The sequence below is a fragment of the Rattus rattus genome, chromosome 1 (assembly GCF_011064425.1).
Source record: "Rattus rattus isolate New Zealand chromosome 1, Rrattus_CSIRO_v1, whole genome shotgun sequence".
NCBI lineage: Eukaryota > Metazoa > Chordata > Mammalia > Rodentia > Muridae > Rattus > Rattus rattus.
Window position 1 is genome coordinate 65,952,242 of NC_046154.1, and position 22,584 is coordinate 65,974,825.

The window sequence follows — 22,584 nt, forward strand, 5'->3', positions numbered from 1 at the left end:
CATGGCAAGACAAACTTGGTTCCTTGATGCTGTTCCAAGGAAGAAAGGAGGTGGACCTGAACCTCGACCCACCCTCCCGATCCTTGCAGCCCATATGTGGTGCCATGCAGTGCTTGGGGCTGAAGAAAGGTCTTGTAAGGGTGAGACACAAAAAGACCTGCATCCATATCCAGAAGCAACTGGATGAGCACGCTGACTCCTGAGTCACAGACAACTGTGGGAGGAGCGAGACTCTCTGGCAAGCAACACAAAGAAGCGGTGGTTCTAAGTATCTCTCAAGTCTTCCTCATTCTTACAGACTTTGAGGACCACTGAACTCTGGGCCCACTGGAAGAAGGAGCTTCACTAGGGCCCCTGGTCCTCACATATTCTCTCTCACGCCTAATGCCATAAGCCATTCCACAGACACAGTTAAAACGACCGTGTATTCTATGTTACGATGATTCAAATTAATCAGACATTTGAACAAAAAGGCAAGCATTTTTAAAAAACAACTATATATTGGCAGAGCCCGTAACGTCCTGAGAACTACAGATTATCTTCACACACAAAAAGCCAGTTATATGCCACACTATGATTTTTAAATTAATCCCATGCCTCTCAGCAATGTTCTAAGTCTCTCACAATCCTTTTCCCCTTTACACCATGCTCTCACCAGCTGCCTCTGAAAGGCGGGTTGATGCTGCTAACCAACACATAGCAAGGAGGGCTCTAAAACAGCATGACAATTTTATGCTCGACTCAGGTAATCATAGCTCTCTTGAGGGGAATCTGCACTTCACACTTACCTTCCCCCTGCTCCTGCCATCCACAATCCCCTCTGGGGAAACTTCAGACTCTAATACACTCGATTACACTCTACAGATTTATAATGCCAAACAGCCATTCGCATAAGGGCTCTCCGTAAACATTACCAGATTTATGCCAACTTGGGTGATTGATTTGGACCCCTTAGTGTGTCACCTTTTTCAAGGCAAACCTTACAGATCCATTTCTCCTTAATTCCTTAATCGGGGCTCGCTAGTCACACCTGTACCTTTCCCATTGTGAGAATGAGGCCATGGTTAGAAGGACCAGTAATAAGACAAAATGAATTCTAGAAGAGACAGTGGGTGAGACAAGAGAGATGGGTGATGTCAATCCCACGCAGAGAAGATTATCAGCATGAGAATGAGAATAACCACACTGTTCCGGTATAAAAGAATCGCTCATATTACCAGCATCTAAACATACACTTCTTAAACAATAATGAACCCATGAGTTACCTACAGATATCTCCCAAAATGCAGGCTCGGATTTAAGTAGCCTGCAGTGCAGCCCACGCAGATGCTTTCTACCAAGTTCCTGGGTGCTGCTCATGCTACACAGTGGCTCTGCTCCTCGGTGAGGGTGGGAGGGAGCAGCAGCAGCATCAACTGCATGCTCGTCAGATCTCTGGCGTCCACCTTAGACTTACACAGAGATCCAGGTCAACTAGTGTGCATCGCCAAACAGCAGCCTACTGCCTCGTGTGCTCAGAGAACTGGCTCCGCCTGGGAGCATTTAACACAGGAGTGGGGCTCCTAGCAGAGACTCTCGTCCAGTGAGGTATTTGGATGGTGTCACATTTGTTTCTTTTAAAGCATACCCAGGTGGTTCTGATGAGCAGGCAATACGGAGAACCAAAGATCTAAAATACCCTCCTGGGTAGGAGGGAAATATAAACTGACTGCTAATGGGATGAGGAATTTCTTTGGGGGAGGAAGAAATGTTCTAAATTTAACTATGGTGAAAATTGTATAACTGTAGATGGAAACCACTGAACTGTACAGTTTAAATGTGTCCCTCACGTGATCTGTGAATTATACCTCAATAAAACTGTCATGCAGAATGATTAAAACCCTTAGTAGCTTCTCTGTAGAAACATGAATAAATAATGGAACAACAATGAAACGGAATTATTTTCTATCCTGAAAATTTAGACCAAAATTTTGATTTCTTTTAAACATGAGGCAGGACAAGTCTCTCTCCAGAAATACTAAGGTCTGCTTGCTGACATGTCAATCAGTGCTGCTCCAGGCGGGACATGGGAAGTAGACTGTGAGTTAACACCTTGCATTAAAAACCCTGCTTAAAGTATGCTTAAAGGAAGAAGCAAAAGAAAAGGGAAGGGAAAGGAGGAAAGGGAGGAAAAAGAGATGGTGGGGAATATTTATCCATTTGGAAAACTTGCCCTGTACATTACAAGTTCCTAGGCTGGGTGTGGTGGTCCATGCCTTTAATCTCAGCACTTGGAAGGCAGAGGAAAATGGATTTCTGTGAGTTGGAGACCAGCCATGGCTACAAAAGAAAGAAAGAAAGAAGGAAAGAAGGAAAGAAGGAAAGAAGGAAAGAAAGAAAGAAAGAAAGAAAGAAAGAAAGAAAGGAAGGAAGGAAGGAAGGAAGGAAGGAAGGAAGGAAGGAAGGAAGGAAGGAAGGAAGAAAATATCACATTTTTCTATTTTTTCTATATATTTGAAATTATTGAAAAACATGCCAAAAATATGTAAAATATAATCTGACTTTGTTTTTAAAAATATCCTAAGAAGTCCTAGATAATAAATACACTCAGGAAAATGAGGCAGACCACAGGCAACATTAACATTAAAGGACCAGACACGGCTCACTTATCAACAGAAAGCACCATGAGCATAGGAGATCAGCAGGTAACATTGTTCCAGAAACCCACAGGGCTGGTGGCCAATGTCAACTCTCAACCACAGGTTCCGTGAGCTCAAATCAGCACAGCCCAGGTAAGCAACCCCACCCCAACCCCTAAGCCAACCCTACCCTCATTCTTTGAAATAGAAAAAAATTCTACTACATCAAATTCCTATGACAACATGAACTAGTGAAACACATCTTCTGGGAGCTTTGCTGAGAACCCTTGTGCTCAGAAATGGCTCTGTGGTGCTGAGTGACATCATCATCACAACTGAGTAGGACACCCTCCTTACCAGAAAAGCTCCCACAAAAGCCAGTGCATTCTGTGGTTACTGCTGTGTATTTTCTTTTTAAAGTCACTCTACCTTATCACATTCTACAGACAACAAGGAGAAAGCACTAGACCCTGACCTTGCAAACAAATGTCTCCTATTACTTTCCATGGTGAAGAAGCTGGCCTTCCTGCCCATACAAATCCCTGTGCTTTAAAAATATTTGCTCAATGAGCTTTTCGGGTTTCAAAGTTCTGAGAGAAAACAGTAGCTTGTTGTTGTTGTTGTTGAGAGGTCTTCTGTATTCAGAAGTGTTAATCCTTCCACTTCTACCTACCAAGTGCAGAGATCACACACCTGGTGACAGTTATTATAAAGCAAAAAGAAAAAGAAAAAAGAAAGGAAAAGAGGAGAGGAGAGGAGAGGGAGGAGAGGAGAGGAGAGGAGAGGAGAGGAGGGCAGGGCAGGGCAGGGCAGGGCAGGGCAGAGCAGGGCAAAGCCACTTCAATTTTGAGTAACAGATTTCACTTCCAAAGAAGCAACTTGGAAACCACACTGGTGATGCGCAGCACGTTGTCAACTCCACCATTCCCCAGCCTTTGAAACGGTCACTTCCTGAGGAGTAAAGCCCACAATGACTGAATGTATATCCTTCTGGTTTAAACGTCAAATCTTAAGGAAATAGATCTTGTTCATAATTTAGCGAATGATGTAAAACTTTCTCTATATTTAAAGGAGAGGAAGGGACAGCCCAATAGCTTAGTAAATTCTCTTATGCCAAGCCTGATGACCTAACTTTGAGACGTGGACTCACAGAGCAGAAGGTGAGAATGACTCCCAGAAGTTATCCTCCAGCACACACACTCATGCACACTCACATACACACAATCACACACAGGTGCACACTCAAATGTCTGCACACTCATGCGCACACATGCACACACCAGAGGAGAGAAGACTTACCTGATAGAATATAGGTCCTGAAGATCCTTTGCCCCACCTTGTCCTTCCCTGGATGCTTGCATTTGTAATAATTTCATAAGGGCTTTTATCAAACCGGACATATTCCTGTAAAAAGAACATAATAACATGCTAAATGTTCCAGACTTAAAATGAACATGCTAAGCAGGTGTTTAATCCTGTTTTTCCTTCTCGTGATGTGAGATACTGAAATAAGAGCCTCCCACACACTAGCCAGGCGCTCTAATGAGCTGCACCTCCCTCCAATTCCATCATTCCCAAACCACTGAACGCCTGCCACCCACACTGAACGGTGGGCACCTACAGACTCTCGGCTCTCCTTTCAGCACAGCCAAGACCCATGTATGAAAAAGGAAAACGTGGCCAAAAAATCAAACCAGCTATCAATCACCTCCCTACACACACGTGGGGAAAATCAATCAGAGAAAAAAGCAAACATTAGCCCACATAATTCAAGTCAGTGACCACATCAGTTACCCGGAATAAACGATCAAGTCATTTATAAATATTAGCAGACCATGAAAAATAACCAGACATATGAAATGGATCAACCACTCAAAAGAGCAGGCCAGGGGACCAATTAAAGCAAAACAAAGGGCATTAAATCAAAAGGAAATTAATAAAAAGAAGAATTACACTTTAAAGTTTTTCCTTATTCTGTAAGAAAAAAAAATATATCAAAAAGAAAAAGAAGTACTCAATTAAAATAAGTCTCCCTTATTAACTAGAAAAAAATCTTATAAATAAAAATGGCTTACTAATTTTTAAGCAACTTAAAAATAATGTTTGCTAACATTTATTGAGCATCTACTCTAGGCTGAGCACTGTAAGTGCATAACATATTATTGGTCATACCATACAGAACATTCCCTCAGCACTGAGTTTAGGGTCAGGAAACGTCCCATGACTTGGAGCACTTACATGAACTGTGACTAACTGTACATTTTCATGCCATTTAAATTTTTCCATCTGACAAAGGATTAGACAACAGCAGTCAACAGCAGTGGCCATTACTTGGCTACTGGGCACCCAGGTAATGTGGTTATTCCAAACCCAGATGTGCTACACGTACTCAAGTTTGATTCCCAGCACACACATAGCATCTGTAATTCCAATTCCAGGGACCCAATGCCTTTCCTGGTCTCTCTGAGCACCAAAAATGCATATGGTACACAGATATTGTGCATGCAAAAACACCCATACGCACGAAAATATTTTTAAAATACTCAGAAGGAGCCAGGCATAGGTGGCACACAACTTTAATCCCAGCACTCAAGAAGTAGAAGCAGGAGGATCTCTGTGAGGTCAAGGCCAGCTAGTCTACAAACTGAATATCCAGGTCAGCCAGGGCTATGCAGAGAAACCCCCATCTCAGAAAAAATAAATCAGAAAGAACATAAAATATGACTGCATGTTCAAATAGTATTTTGACATTTGGGATTACATAAATTCATTATTAAAATTAGTATCATCAGTTTCTTTTTACTTTTTTAAAATCTATTATCAAAAAAAATGTCAATTTATTTTTATTTGTGTGTATACATGACTGCGGGGGCTGTTAGATCCCCCTAGAGCTGAAGTTACAGTAGTTATGAGTTACCTGATGTGGGTACTGGGAATGAAAGCTGGGTCCTATGGAAGAACAGCCAGGGTCCCTAACCACCAAGCCATCTCTGCACCCCCAACTATGAGAAAATTCGAGCAGCATTTGTAACTCAGATTCATGGCTCATGTTATATTTCTACTTCACAGCACTGTTGCTGACAGTCCTAAGATTTAGCTCCTAAGTAGATTCTTCTGGGACTGTCAACATTTCCCTTCCAATCTGAATTTTCCACAGTATTTTCAATAGTAGTTTTTCCTTTCATATGAATTCTCTTACATGCCCATGCAAGGACAGAGTCACTGATGAACCTTTTATGACATAGACCATATGTGTATGGAGTCGCTCATCTATGAATCCACTATAAACAGTCCCCACATTAAATGAAAGGCTGAAAGTAGAGATGCTCTCTCCTAGTATTCAGTGGCACCTGAGTCTTGAATCCGAGACCCCACATAGAGGTGGACAATGCAGAGCATGTCAGTAACTCAGGGCTAAGAATGGTGTAGGCTCAGTACAACTCTTACCTCAACAGGATAAAGTGGAAAACAATAAAGCGGAGGGCAATGGGGTAATGGAGGGCAATGGAGAGCATTGGCCCTGCCTCCTACATGCACATGAACTGGATGAACTGGTAAACCCACTCATTCATTCTCCCTCTCTCCCTCTCTCCCTCCTCTCCCTCTCTCCCTCTCTCCCTCTCTCCCTCTCTCCCTCTCTCCCTCCTCTCTCTCCCTCTCTCTCTCTCTCTCTCTCTCTCTCTCTCTCTCTCTCACACACACACACACACACACACCACATACACACAGATTATGTCTCCCTGTATGTTCTTGGATGGCTGTCAAAGATTAGCTTTGCTCACATAGCCCTTAATGATTGTGATAGTTTCATGGTACTTTACCTCATGCAACAAAATGACCAGTTAAACTCACTGTGACCCAATAAAATTAAGCAGAGAAATTTTTATAGTATATAAAAAATTTTATAGTGTACATAGTATATTATATTTTATAAGAGAAAGCTGCTGGAAATACTTCATGCTAACACAGTTTGATACACAACTGGGGGTGGGGATGGGTAGAGAAAACAGCAACAGACCCATACCAAGAGCCTTTCATTACAATGCAAAATGGACTGGATCTGTGCTTTAGCTAAGAGCCTTCTTTGACAGTGACAGAGCAGGTGATGATGACAGATCTAGGGACCCCACAGGCCAGTCATAGGGTCTGCTCAGAGCACACAAATACGAGGGTGTCCTGCTTGTATTTACACGGTAGTAGGAGGTACAGGATGATCTCCAAGGGAACACAAATGTTTCCTCACTGGCTGCTTTGCAAAGCTGTTTGCAGTTTCATGGCTGCTTGATCCTTTTCTTGGTGAGATGGGCATCTGCAAGGGTACAGTCCAGAATCCTAGAGATGCCCACCCCAGAGAGGCCAAGACAAAAGCCAAAACACATGATAACTATCTCAGGAGGGTTTTCAGGCACCTCCTGGAGGCCGTTTCTGTCCATTAGGATCACTGGGATTCTTCCAACAATCTTCTCGACTGCTACTCTAAATATATAGATCTCTATTACTTAGAGGGGAGCTATCTCAATATTCACAACATTGAAATGATCTGCTCCTTTACAATTCTTTATCCATTTATTTTATTCAGAACTGCTGGCCTATGAAGAACCTGGACCACAAAGAGTTGTTCCTCTCTGCAATGCTGTCCTTTACAAAGATCCAGAAGTTTTCAGCAGGGAAACCGAAGCTGGGCTGTCATCGGCTGAAGATCCTATAATAGTTGGGACTTGTCCAGCCTCAGTTGCTGAGTGACTCAAAGTCACTCAATCTCCTCAGGTCTCAGGATTGCACTCTGCCTCATTCTACATGGCGGAACTTAGGAGTATCACTTCTGTGATGTGCACATGCCTAGCATGTCTGAGATCCTGGCTTCTAGCCAAGCACCGAATAGATAATTCAAACAATTGTACACCATTGGAAGTACACTAAAAAATCAGTTAACATAGTATTTTAAGATGCTGACTGATTCTATAATATGCAATTTATATATTTAAATATAAACAAACATAAGAAAGAATTTAGTAAACAGAAATGTGGGATCAACATGAATAACAGAAGAACTTAATTATGATTATTCAGAAGTGGTTATAAATAATGAGATAATAATTAAAAGGAAAAGAATAAACAAAAAATCAATATATAACTAAAATTAGTTAGTGAGAAAGATTCTAAAGGGGAAAAAAGTTGCAGTGACAGATCAAATATTTACAACCTAAATGATAGACAGGATGAATATCCAAAAACAAAAAAACCCAACAGAATATAGACATCCAAATCCCACTGAATAAGACTCATAACACCCAAAGGAGTGCGTGCGGACACACACACTCTCACACTGAGCAAACACTGCTTCAGCCTTTGTGGAAAGCAATTTTATACTATCTGTAAACCTTTTAAATGAAAAATCCCCCTACAGTTAGCCCTTACATGTACCCATAAGGAAGACACTGTATTGTGTTGGCTATGTGCAAAAAGAAAATAAAGGAAGAAAGGAAGGAAGGAAGGATGGAAGGAAGGAAGGAAGGAAGGAAGGGAGGGAGGGAGGGAGGGGGAGGAGGGAGGAGGGGAGGGGAGGGAGGAAGGAAGGAAGGAGAAGGAAGGAAGGAAGGGAGGAAGGAAGGGAGGAGGAAGGGGAAGGAGGGAAGGGGAGGGAGGAAGGAAGGAAGGAAGGAAGGAAGGAAGGAGGAGGAAGGAAGGAGGGAGGGGAGGAAGGAAGGAAGGAAGGAAGGAAGGAAGGAGGGAGGGAGGAGGAAGGAGGAAGGAGGGAGGAAGGAAGGAAGGGAGGAAGAAAGGAAGGAAGGAAGGGAGGAAGGTAGGAGGGAAGGAAGGAGGGAGGGGGGGGAGGAAGGAGGGAAGGGAGGAGGAGGGGAAGGAGGGAGGAAGGAAAGGAAGGAAGGAAAGGTGGGAGGGGGAAGGAAGGGAAGGAGGGAGGAGGGGGAAGAGAGGAAAAGGGAGGAGGGAGGAAGGAAGGAGGAAGGAAGGGAAGGAAGGAAAGGGGAGGAAGGAAGGGGAAAGGAAGGAAGGAGGAAAGGAAGGAAGGGAAGGAAGGAAGGAAGGAAGGGAGGGAAGGGAGGAAGGAGGGTGGAAGGAAGGAAGGAGGGAAGGAGGGGGGGGGGAGGGAGGGGGGGGGGAGGGAGGGGGGAGGGGGGGAGGAGGGGGGGGGGGGGGGGGAGGGGGGGGGGAGGGGGGGGGGGGGAAGGGAGGAGGGGAGGGAGGAGGGAGGGAGGAAGGAAAAGGAAGGAAAGGGAGGGAAAGGGTAAAAAATAGGAAGGAAGGAAGGAAGGGAGGGAGGAAGGAAGGGAGGGAGGAAGGGAGGGAGGAGGGGGGGGGGGGGGGAAAGGAGGGAGGGGGGGAGGGGGGGAGGGAGGAAGGGGAGGGGGGGGGGAGGGGGGAGAGGAGGGAAAGTATGTTTGCCAGTAGGAAATTAGTTAAACTGTGACGCATGGACGCATCTAACATTACAGGATATCCTGAATTTGCTAATACTGATGCAAGCAAACTTGTAAACAGCAGTGTGGAAAGATGTCCATCACATTATAAGATAAGAAAAGCAAGCTTCAGAATTATTTTAAACACTTGGAAGGGCTGTGCACAGAAAAAATAGGATTCCAATTTCACTGGCATTAGTTTGTTCAAATTCCATTCATCTAGATCTGATTTCAGACCCCAGCTTCCTCTACGTCCCAGAGAAAATTAAGAACAGGCCTTGGAAGAATCTCTCAAACAACCCAACATTGCTAAGGTTTTCTAGTCCTGCAGTTTCCTACTGTTCGCCAGGACCCCCTAGAAAAGAACTTTTTAGAAAACAGAAAGTGACTAAAATCCTGTCCCTAGGAGCTGCGTGAGACTCCACTGCATCTGTCTGCCCTGACCCAGAAATGCAGCTTTTCTGTTTCCTTTTCCCTTTTCCTTTGGATGTTAGCCAGAGCCTAAATACGCTCTCTCTGGCACTCTGAACTATTTCCCTCTTGCTCTGAAGCTCCTCTCCTACCTTATGGCAGCTTGTCCACCATGTGGCTGACCTCCATGTTGGCTTAACTCAAACAACACGGCTTTCTCTCTCCTCTATCTTCCTCCTCCAGGAGACTGCTGAGACACCCTCCTGGCCTGGAGTTTTTCCCTTTCAAACTCTAATGAAATTGTCCTCAAGCTTTCTTTTGAGTCCATTCTTAAATTCTTCTCTTAATGAGACTAAGAATCCCAAGAGGGGTGACCCCAACTTCCCCAGTAATATGTGACTGCCATGAAGCGACCGGATTGATCACAATGTCTGGTAGCAGGTTTGGTGGCTGTAGAGAGACACTACAAAAGCTCCTCTGAGGACACAGCAGGTGACTATGGTCCAGGACCAAGCGTCTGCAGGGGCCTCAGACCACTAACCACTCCAACAGCTCTCAAAAGGGCCTCATGTCAGCTCCCAGGCTCATCACCTTCTAGACCAGTCTTCCAGGCCAAAGGGAACCGAGCAGCAGCCCAGTAGATAGAGGAGGGAGCCCAAGCAGAGACTCTCAGGGACTCTGATCGTGCCCTGTCCTTGGCTCTAGTCCTGCTTCCCTGCTTGGGGTTTCTAAGGTTAAGAACTCTTGCCTGTGCTTCTCCCTCACACTCTGTCCAGGCACCAGCCAAGAACTTCTTTCCCTCCCACATCTGGCTGTTAAAAGCTGTGTAACCACTGGAGCATTTTCAAGGTCCCCAGGATGGGACCACTGGAGGTATGTCCTAATTGCCACACCCAATTACCCCACCAACAGAAAGAAGCCAGATTCAACCCAATTTCCTAAAGGGCAATTAGCATTTCCTCTGCAGAGGGGGTGACACTGAGCACTTGGGACAGAAATGAGACATGCAATTTAGGAATGATGCCTCAATTCATGCCTTAGGCAATGGGCCAAAATGTCCATGGTCCTGTCCTGGATGGAAAGAGAAAAGCCAGGAGTGTTTGCAACCCTAATCTCCAGTCTGGACCCTAAGTAATCTCGTGGCTATATACAGAGTAGAGAATGTTACAGTAGCATTGAAGGTTCATTAAGGAAAGTTGTTGCCTCCTAGCCAATTGGAATCCACTTCTGGATAGAGACAGACCATTGGCTCCTCTATTAAGAGTTAACCCATCTGTCCAGGTTAATTACTAGGCCAAAAAGACTAACCCTGAGGGAGGGAGGCTTACCAAAAGCCATGCTAAAGAGATAGAAGGAATAATTGTCCCCTTAATGAAATAATATGCTTTCCTCAAAAAATTCCTGCCTCTTCGTACAGACTCTACAAAGTACTAGGGGGTTTCCTCTGGGTCTGCTTACCTTTCTGAGTTCCTGTGGCTGATCTCCTTACCAGCCTAACTCAAACAATGTCACCTAGTCTTTCCTCAATGCCTGCTCCAGGAGGCTGCCAAGATCTACAGCTTACTGTCCAGGCATTTTTTTTTCTTTAACCTCTAGTAAAATTGACTCCAAGTTTCCCCTTTGAATAAAAAATAAAATAAAATTATCATTTACAACTTTCATAGTTTAAAAGTGTTCATCCTTTTGGTAATTAAAAGTATATATATGTGGACAGCTTGATTAGTTGTTTTAAAAGAACTGGGGTGGAAGGGTCGAGATATAGGATGAGGCTCAATATAGACTGCCTACAAGTGCAAAGCTTTACATTCAGTTCAAAGTAGTTGGAGAGAGAGGTTATAATCTCACCTGATGAAGGATTCTGAAGGCAAATATATTGTTTGATTATCTCCCAAATAAACACTATGAGCAGAACCGTAAAGGCTCGGTCTCTCTTATTAATAATTGTTCTTGAGCCACAGTGTAGCACAAACACAAAAGCACTACTGACAGCCACTTACAGAGCCCTTCGTAGCCCACCTGACTTTCTGAGCTCTAACTTTTCCTCTAGGTATCTCCTGCTTGGATACTGGCCAAAGCCTAACCATGCTTCCTCTGAAACTCTGGGCTTTCCCACTATCTCTCTGACCTTCATACCTAACAGTACTGCCACGAATCTCTCTCCATTTCCCACTGCCCAGAACATGCTAGCGTTTTCAGCTTTCCTGTCCTGTTGTTTTTCCTGTCAAACTTGAATCAAGCAGTCCTTGAGCTATAAATTAATTAATTAATGTTCTGAGGAGTACTTCAGGAATTGGAATTAGCTTTCAGACAAGCAGGCTGCCTGAGTTTGAGGTACACAGGTACACAGGTACACAGAACAGTTAATTAACAACTCAAAGCAAAGACTTTAATCAGGGCAAAACAAAGCTGATCAGAGATTATGCCTAGTGTATTCACAGTAGAAGGTGTTCAAGATGCATCATTAAAAGGAGGAAGGCAATCCACCTGCCCATTGTCTCTCCTCAGCATCTGAATGGCCCAATGTTCAACATGTACAAATCTGAACTCACACTCTTCCTACAAGCCTGGTTTTCCAATGTTCCCTACAGTCTAGAGCAGTGGTTCTCAAACTTATTGTGGCAGTTTGAATATGCTTGGCCCAGGGAGTGGCACTATTTGTAGGTGTGGCCTTGCTGGAGGAAGCATGTCACTGTAGGCATAGCTTTAAGACCCTCCTCCTAAGGACATGGAAGCTAGTCTTCTCCTAGCAGCCTCAGATGAAGATGTAGAACTCTCAGCTCTGCCTGCACCATGCCTGCCTGGATGCTGCCATGATCCCACCTTGATGATAATGGACTGAACCTTTGAACCTGTAAGCCTGCCCCAATTAAATGTTGTCCTTACAATAGTTGTGTTCATGGTGTCTGTTTACAGCAATAAAACCCTTAACTAAGGTATGTCCTGATGCTGTGACCCTTTAATATAGTTCCTGGCGTTGTGCTGGCCCACAGTCATAAAAGTATTTTCGTTGCTACTTTAAAACTATAGTTTTGCCACCGTCCTGAATTAAAATATAAGTATCTGATATATAGGATATCTGATATGTTACCCATGTGAAGGGGGGTATCACAAACGACAGGTTGAGAACCATTGGTTGAGAGGGAAAGAAAGAATACCTTTGACATATATTCCTTCCAGGCATCTTCATACTTAATCCACCTCCAACACTTCACCCCAAAACCACACAAATCTATTCCTTCCATCTCTTTTAGAAGCAGCTATTACCTCTCCCCTGAACAACAGCCACCTAGATTAATTCTCCTGTGCCTTTCCTAGCCCTTGAACCCAAAGCTAACTTAACAACTTTATCTTCATGCTGAACCCAATGTAGTCACTTCAGAACCCCAATGCCCACTACATGAAACATTTGGATAGCTCCCCTTCTACCCAAGATAAAGACCCAAATTTCTGAATCAGCTACCATTACTTGGACTGTCTGGCCACACCTCCTCTCACAGTCCTATCTCAAATGCCTCTCCCTTTGCTTTGAGCATTCTTTCCTCCTCCCACAAGAGGAATCTGTCATACTCTCTTTCCTGTAAATGAAAGTTCCACCCTCTCCCATTTGCCTACATTACATGTATTACTCCTTAGTCTCATGTCAATGTTGCTTCCTTGGGAAAACCTTCTGTGACCACCATGACTCCATCAAGCCCTCATATTTGTAGCCTAGCAGCACAGTACCATCTGCCTGACCAGACATCAGCACATGTAGTTTATATTGCTGTGAGTTAATGTGAGAAACTATGTGGTGACAATCTTTCCTCCTCGGTCAAATACATATGAGTGCAACAACTATATCTGCTCTGCTCACTGTGACATAACACAAAACACAAGAACGGAGATGACAATTCCATGCCTTGCTTAGGACAGATGTAGCAAAGAAGCTATTATGTTTGGTGTTCAGGGGAGCTCTGAAGGTAAATTTAGTTTTCTAATTACAGGATTTAGCACATTTACACTGAAACTAGAACAGACAGCCCAGACCCAATGGGTAGTGCCTTCCTTAATTCCATCCCTCAGAAAGCAAAGGCAGGAAGGTCCTTGGGAGTTTGAAGTCAGTCTAGTCTACATAGCAAGTTCCAGGGTTACATAGAGAGACTCTGTATCAAAAAGAGAAAAGAAAAGAAACTAGAACATATGATCTCTTTAACATTCCTAATTCATTATTAAGTTAGTTTATTTCAATTAACAAAGGTATTACTGGGTATATTTATAGAAAGCCATCCTTTCAAAGACTGCACAGGTAGACAATGAAATAATTATAAACACGGGAGAAATATAAGCAATGTGCTAAACATAGTATCCACAATGAGAGAACTCTGTGGAGACAAGGCAGTATTTGCTTTTGTTGTTAGAGCCTTTGTTTTCATTTAGTGAACCTTAATCTATATACTTGCAACACGAAACTATCTAGATTCCAGACAGAGTAAGAAAAGGACTAAATATTCAGGTGGCCTATAAAACTCAACCGTGCTGAAGACTATCAACTACGTAGCCAAATCGCCCACATGCAAACTCCTGGAGAGATCCAGCAACAGTAGACCCGACCGCACCGTAACAAGCACGGCTGGAAGAAGCGCCTTCTTGAGATGCTATTCTCTTCCCATCCCTCCTTTCTGAACGAATTTATTATGTATGAGAATCACTGACAATTGAATTTTTTAGACTTTTTTTAACACTTCTCCCAAGCTGCTTCAAAAGAGAGACTCCAAAACCCTCCTTAGAAATGGAGGGAAAATAATGAGACCTCAAGGAATGGGAGTTTTAAGTGAATTTAAAGCCTTAATTAAAGTCATGATAACACATTAAAATTATCATAGAAGAAAAATCTAACTGGGCATACCAAAGAACGCTTAAATGTTTCCTTAAGATTTACCTTTATCATTTTGAGATCGGTGTAGGAATGAGTGTGTGCATGTGGCTATGGGCGTGTGAGCACAGGTCCCCACCAGTACTGGAGTGACATCATCATAAGCCTGCTGAGGTGGGTGAATGGAACTGAACGCAGATCCTCCAGAAGAACGGCAAGTGTCCTTAACCATTCATCGAACCATCTTTCCAGTCCCAGCCTCTTTGGAATTTAGTAAATAGAAAAGCATGTGTATGGGTCTTGCTTTATAAATTATACTTTTAAGTAACCAGAGTAAATATTAGAAAAATTCTCCTTACAGCAATATTTCAAGAAATAAATGAAGAAAAACTGATAAAACTTAGTGTTATTGTGAAGCTTCTAGCCTAAAGACACAGTAACTGCATGTTAATAGTTGCTAGCATCAGGAAAATGTAAACCATCAGGGACCGTGTGTCTCCGAATGAAAGGACACTATTCTGCACATGGAAAAGCTCCTCTTGCCCAGGGCGTTTCTGAAATCAAATGAGTAATTTGAGGTGAGGTTATGAAGCAAATGGCTGGGTCCCCACGCAGTATTGACTTAGGTTACTCTCCTTTACTTTGATCTATGTTGCTTTATTTGCTATTGTTCCAGTTTGGAGGGGTTATTCAGTCTTGTTTTTCAGTGTGTGTACACACACAAGTGTGTTCATGTGTGTACAGTATGCACATGTGTACACACATGTGAGGTGCATACATGTATGTATGCATGCATGTAGATTTAAGATCAACCTCAAGAACTGTTCTTAGGGCTAGACATTGATCCCATGCAGAAAACTTCTTAGAATAACATCAAGATTTCTTTCCTGTGTGGGGAGTTAACACTCCTTCGCCACCAATTCAATTACTGTGCAAGGGACCTCGGCATATGCATTCTCAGACACTGAAGGCATTGCTGGTAGAAAGTTAAACTGTGACCTCCAAAAAGGTGAGTCTGAGTCCTAATCCCCTACACATATGTCTATGAGACAGCCTGAAAAGAACATCCCTGTTAATGTAATTAAAGATCACAAGAAGAACGTACCCTTACTAGACCGTAAACCCAATAACCAGCATCCTTGTAAGAGAAAGAACTGGAATGTCGAAGACCTAAAGACACAGTAACAGTGTGGTGAGAGTACTCAGGATTCTCAGGGGCAGAACTAGAGTTATTCAGCCACAACTGAGAGCTAGAACTAGTCTGCTGCTGGAAGACAGAACAGATTCAGCCTATCCCCAAAGCCTTCATTGACTTTGCTATGCAGAATTATGAAAGAACATATCTCTGGTGAGTCCAATCATCAAATTTATAGGCATTTATAGCACCCTAAGAAACAAATGCACACAGGTCCTAGCAGAGCCTAGAGATTCGCCTTCATGTCCTGTCCTCGGAACTCCTGACATTCTGACCTCAACCAGGCAATCCCTTACACATGTAAGAGAGGACGGACGGTCCAGGAAGGAACGACAGCCTGTGAGCTAAGCAGCTGAGGGTCAGTCTGAAGTGAGAACCAAGAATGAAACACACAACTTGAAATCCAATTTTTTCTAATGCCCATGTGTATCTCTATTGGTGAGTCATATGGCACACAGCAGCCTCCTTCATCAAAAACAAGAAAGACAGGAAGGAAGGAAGCAAGAGGGAGGGAGGGGGAGGAAGGGAGGAAAGAAGAAGAAGGAAGGAAGGAAGGAAGGAAGGAAGGAAGGAAGGAAGGAAGGAAGGAGAGATCAAGGGTTCTATCCTGGGTTCAATACCCAGCATCACATAAACAGGGCATGGTGGTGCCCATGTGCAATGTCTGCATTCTTGAGGTAGCAACAGAGAATCAGGATAATCGTCAGCTATATAGTGAGTGGGCTTGAGGCCAGTCTGAATTACATGAGGCTATTAGGTTGGCGCTTTAAAGAGAGAAGTGGAAGAGAAGACGAGAAAGGGGAAGGGGAACTGAGGGGAGGGGAGGAGAGAGGAAGGGGGTAGTTGAAAGGAGGAGATGGGGAAGAGGAAGAGGAAGAGAAACAGACAGCAGCAGCAACAGACAAAGAGTATTCTTAGGCCCAAGCTAATTCAAGTGGATTCTGTAACTCAAGGCCCACGGGGCTCTAACATGTTCAAGCATGCTCAGAAACCTGGTATGACTGTTCTTCAGTAATAATTATTGTTTTCCTAATTTTCTAAGGCCAAGTTACACAAGATTACTCAAGAACTCTGAGAGTCACCAGAGACATTACAAAAAGAACCTCAATTTTCACTAAGCATGAGACCCGAGACTCAGATCTTATAATTAAAGAGTGGATCAATAATGACGTTCAAAAAAATCATATATAACAAACAAGAAGAAAATGGGCCAAGCTATACAAACTACGGTAATTTAAACCATTCATGCAAACTGTTCCACACCCGGCAGATAGAAATGATCACAACTGTGCATAGGAAATGAGGGGGATTGGGTTTCTTTCGTTTGGAGTTTTCTTGATTACAACACTAAACACTGCTCACATATGCTAGCTTCCTTTAAAAAAAATACACACAATGTTAGGCTCTGGCTTTCAAAACATATCAAATATGAAATATGAGCAACTACCCTTATTTGGAATAAAAAGAGGTTATGGGGGAAAGGAAGAACAAGACTGTCCCAAAACGGATACAAATGGTACAAACCCAGCCAAGCTAGCCAAGTACCTTTTTAACTTGAAAAGATTTGTGAGTCCTGAAAAGGGTTCTTGCTCTGCCTAAAGCATTCTCAGAAACTCAACAGCAAATGGAAGAGAGAAAAACAATAGATCCATGACTAAATCATTGTCTAAGTGCATGAAAAAGTAGAAGAAAAAGAGATAGTGTCACAGGAAGGAAGGGGGGATGTAAAAATCAGTCCTGAGGAATTCCTGTTTAAATGTCTGAGAGAACAAATGTTTCTTTAAAAAAGAGAAAAAAACAAACCTAAGATGTAAAACTACTGAGAACGTCCTTAAGAATGTCCTGCTCATTTACCCTCTAAGTACCAGAAATGGTCACATTTCCTCTGATGCAGTTTTCCATTATAGAAGTAACGTGTCCAGCAGCCACTCTTCTTAAATCACCCAGAAACACTTCAGCATAAATACGTCTCTTAAAATGACAAACAAACTCTCAGCCACATCACAGGATTTTAAAAAGAAATAGGGCAGAGTGTCCCAGATGGTGAAAGTGAGGGACGGCTTTTGTGATGAGCTTTAAGGGAGATCTTGGGATTTTACAGAAAGGAGACAGAGCATCTGCAAGCCAGCTATGAGGCCTAAAGGGAAATTTTCAAACACAAGATGGGGAAGCAGACCTGCTTGGCTAACTGACTGACTGGTAAGAGGAAGATGAACTCTGCTGGGGAGGTGGACGAACCCGCAGCCACCCCTAAGTCCTATGGCTCCAGATAAAAGGCTGCATCCTGCAAACACTTAGAGGAGCTCTCATACAAACATCCCTCATGCTCCCTGTCCTACAAGATGAAGAAAGGGAAGCTAAATGGTACAAAAGTCCAGTACAGAAAACCAAGAAGTGTGTCTCCTCCGTTGCTGGCTACCTATCCCTACATGATAACAAAGCAATTAAGTCTCTCAAGGAAGAGAATCATCAACAAAAGGGAAGGCCCTGAGAGACGAGAATTTTCTCACTTATCCTCAATCTTAACTCCAAATAGTCCTCAGAATCATTTTCAAGCATTAGACTCAATATGGAATTTTTAATCTTTTATGGAAGATTTCCTTTAAAAGCAAACTTTTCAGTATTTCAGAAAATAGAGAAAATAGTCTTTAATTTCCCATCTTTAATACAGCCTTGTAAAATATATTAACAATAGGTCCCTTCCCTGTTTGAAAGCACAAAAGGCACACAAATCAAATGCTAGCCTAGTTTATCTAGAGTCTAACCTTCCTTCCCACTAGGCACATTTTAAAAAGAAGGGGGGTGGGGGGAACAGCACAGCTGAAATTACAGGCTGTCTTGACACCTCAATATCGAAAACTGAATACCTGGTTCCAAAGGAGAGTCAGATTTTATTCATAATCCCGTTACTAAGCAACAGTAACAAAGGCTGCATGAGCTTTCCGGAAGCTAAAAGAAAAAAAACCATCTAAGGAATGAAAAGTGGGAACTCCTTACACTGGGAATCCTCAAACTCATAGGAAGATGAAATGAAACACAATCTAAACTCAAAACAAGCAATTCTTCAAAGGACAAGAAAAGTATACACTACTATGTATCGTTCACTTTAATTCTAGCTTGCATTCATCTCAAAACTCACATTTGGGGCGATAATCATTTCCTTACTGTGTGTCCTTTATGGTCCCTTGTTCCTTCACCCTCCCTAGGGAAGCAATTTTTTTTTTCAAATTTCCTTACTGATTAAAAGAACATTTCAGAGGGCTTAAATCCATTTCTTTGTTTACAGAAGCTATAAAAACTAGTTTACAATTGTTTCCTGTTGCCCTGGCTTTGAAGCAAGAACACTCTGGGACATCAAACTATTCCTTTGAAGAGCAGTCTCTCAAGCAGAGCCAGACACTTTCCCAGCCACTCCCTTAAGTTCAGACGACCAGGACACTGCAGAAGGCAAGTCTCTCAAAATTAGACTATACAATGGAACAGACTCTGAGCCAGCATCTCACACACTGTGGGCTGGGCTTCAGGTAAGAGAGAGTTCCTTACACATTCCAAAGCCATCTAATAGACGGCCCCTCCGAGGGCCCCAGGGCTGGTAATGAGCTGGAGAGGTGCTTGCCCACTTTTCCTCTCTCTGACGCTTTCAGCTCTGGCTACAGGACCGAAGCATCTCCACAAGCCACACCTCTACAGCTCTACTCCACACAGGCTTCTCACTGCTGGAGCTCCCCACCCCCTCCATCTCAGATCCTAGCAATGTCAGTTAAAACATAGGAAAAGCTAAGTTTTAAAATTATTTCCTAAATCAAAGATGATCGGTCCTGCTGTGGCTCTGCTCCTAAAGTATCTCCAGAGTCCCATCAACCTCTAAGAGTGGAGAAAATCCTGAGGCAAGAAGAGACTCAAGCAGTGCAAACTGAAAACCCACTGTTTTTGGCCAAAGTCATTCCAGCTTCTAGATCTCAAAAGACAGGCACAGTTTTCTGTCTCTGAGGTTTCCCCAGGCAGCACTGGAAGAGAAAGCTGGCTGCGGCCCCTGTTTTTAATTAGCCTGTTTCTTAAATTTCATTCTCATTTTGCTTTTTATAAAAAAACATAGGCAGCACAAAGTTTGGGTTTTGTAATTGCTGCAAACCTCAAAGCTCTGCTACTTGAAATAAAGCAAATGAAGAAAAGTCTGGTTTCTGACATGCAAGCAGTTATGACCTCTACTAGTGACATTAAAGCAAGCTTAGATCTTATGTAACACACTTTATGATCAGAGTCTAAAATTAAATTTGAAACCAGGCTCGGGGCCATGCAGTACCAGCACTGAGCAGGCTGAGGTGGGAGGATCTCCTGAGCACAGAACTTACAGACCAGCAAAGGCAATGCAGCAAGACCCAGCCTCAAAACACAACAAACAGTCAGCTGGGCTCAGTCAGCTAAGTGCTTGGCCCCCCAGAACACAAGTTTAAAAATAAAAACCAACCAACCAACCAACCAACATCCAGGCATAGTGGCACATGCATATAATCCAAGAGGAGATAGAAACAAGCAAATCCCTGGGGCTCAATGGCCAGCTAGCCTACTCTTCTTAGGATCTTTCAGGCCAAGAACTCACTGCCTCGAAAAATGGAAAAAAAAAAGAAAAGAAAAGAAACCTGTGGAGGATTTCAGACCAAACTTCCACAACTTCGGAGCGATTTGTCTGCTGCCCACTTCCCACTATTAGCTACCCTGTGCATTCAAGCTGGTCCATCAAGCTGTGGCCCACACAAACCGTCCCCTCCTTAAGTTGTTGCCTATGAAGTATTTGGTCAGCGTAAAGAAAAAACAAATATAATACTCTTAGACAATCTGTCCAAATCCTTAAAACTTAAAATGCCAAGAGTTAGCACTAAAATAAACTGGATGTTGGGTGATAAAGATGTATCTGTGTAAATTCAAAACAGAAATGACAGACCTCACTAAGAAACAATGCCTGAGGCTGTCCTCTCCTTCCATGTGACCTAGTGAACAGGTACCTACACACACACTCACACTGACATTCACAAAGCAAACTGGTTAGCTTCAGGATCGACTTCAGCTACATTTACCCACAGTTAATAGTTCAGACATAAACTTCTCAGAAAAGAAAAAAATGCCAAATGAATTTGCAAATTGTTCTTTCTAACTCTATGAGAAATTGAATTTGATGGGGATTGCATTGAATCTGTAGACTGCTTTCAGCAACACGGCCATTTTTACTATATGAATTCTACCATGGTTCAACTGTAGGTCAGCATGTAGAAGAATGCATATCAGTCCATTGTTATCTCCATGTACAAAGCTCAAGTCCAAGTAGAGTGAGGACCTCCACATCAAACTAGATACACTCAAACTAATAGAAGAGAAAGTGGGGAGGAGCCTCAAACGCCTGGGCACAGGGGGAAATTTCCTGAAGAGAACACCAATGACTTATGTTCTAAGATCAACAATGGACAAATGGGACCTCATAAAATTGAAAAGTTTCTGTAAAGCAAAGGACACTGTTGTTAGGACAAATCGGCAACTAACAGATTAGGAAAAGATCTTTACCAACCCTACATCCCATAAAGGGCTAATATCCAAAATATACAAAGAACTCAAAAAGTTAGACTCCAGAGAAGCAAATAATACTACTTTAAAATGGGGTACAAAACTAAGCAAAGAATTCTCTGCTGAGGAATATCAAATAGCTGAGAAGCACCTAAAGAAATGTTCAACATCCTTAGTCATCAGGGAAATGCAAATCAAAACAACCCTGAGATTCCACCTCACACCACTCAGAATGGCTAAGATCAACAACTCAGGTGACAACAGATGCTGGCAAGGATGTGGAGAAAGAGGAACAGTCCTCCATTGTTGGTGGGATTTCAGACTGGCACAACCATTCTGGAAATCAGTCTGGAGGTTCCTCAGAAAATTGGACATTGAACTACCTGAGGACCCAGCTATATCTCTCTTGGGCATATACCCAAAAGATGCTCCAACATATAACAAAGACACATGCTCCACTCTGTCCATAGCAGCCTTATTTATAATAGCCAGAAGCTGGAAAGAACCCAGATGCCCTTCAACAAAGGAATGGATACAGAAAACGTGGTACATCTACACAATGGAATATTACTCAGCTATTAAAAACAATGACTCTATGAAATTCATAGGCAAATGGATGGAACTAGAAAATATAGTGAGGTACCCGAGTGAGGTAACCCAGGCACAAAAGTGGTATGCACTCACTGATAAGTGGATATAAATAACCATAATACAACTCACAGACTACATGAAGCTCAAAAAGGAAGACCAAAGTATAAATGCTTCAGTCCTTCTTAGAAGGGGGGACAAAATACTCACAGGAGGTAGAGGGTTGGAGGGACTTGGGAGGAAGACAGGAGGGAGAGGGGAAAAGGGGGGCAGGATTAGGTATGACAGGAAACAGGGATGATATACAGAGGGTCAGGAAAATAGAGGTGTGTAGCAATAGGGGATGGGAACTGGGACAGCCACCAGAAAGCCCCAGATGCCAGGAAAGGAAGAGGCTGCCAGGACCCAATGGGGATGAGATTGGCTGAAATGCCCAAGCAACAAAGGGGAGGATGAACATGTAGAGACCATAGCCAGAGCTTAGGCAAAGTCCCCGATTGGGGGATGGAACCACCCACTCATCTTCAAATTTTTAATCCAGAATTGCTCCTGTCTAAAGGAAATACAGGGACAAAGTGAGGAGCAGAGACTGAAGGAAAGGCCATCCAGAGACTGTCCCTGGGGATCCATCCCATATACAGACACCAAACCCAGACACTATTGTTGATGCCAAGAAGTACTTGCTGACAGGAGCCTGATATAGCTGTCTCTTAAGAGCTTCTGCCAGAAACATTGAATGAGGGCCCCATTGGAGGAGTTAGAGAAATGTTTGAAGAAGCTGAAGTGGCTTGCAACCCCCAACAATACCAACCAACCAAAGCACGCAGGGACTAATCCATGATCCAAAGAATACATGTTGACAGACCCATTCTCCAGCTACATATGTAGCAGATGATGGCTTTGTTGGTCACCAATGGAAGAAGAAAGTCATTGGTCATGCCAAGG

General features: G+C 43.1%; 1 protein-coding gene across 1 annotated transcript in view; it reads right to left on the reverse strand.

Annotated features, from left to right (window-relative positions):
* The window catches only part of Focad (focadhesin), a 295,998-nt gene that overhangs the window by 235,472 nt on the left and 37,942 nt on the right, over nucleotides 1-22,584 (reverse strand). Inside the window, exon 5 of the mRNA XM_032902159.1 lies at nucleotides 3,918-4,022. Within this exon, the coding sequence (XP_032758050.1) occupies nucleotides 3,918-4,022 (105 nt within the window). The remainder of the gene's footprint in view (nucleotides 1-3,917; nucleotides 4,023-22,584) is intronic.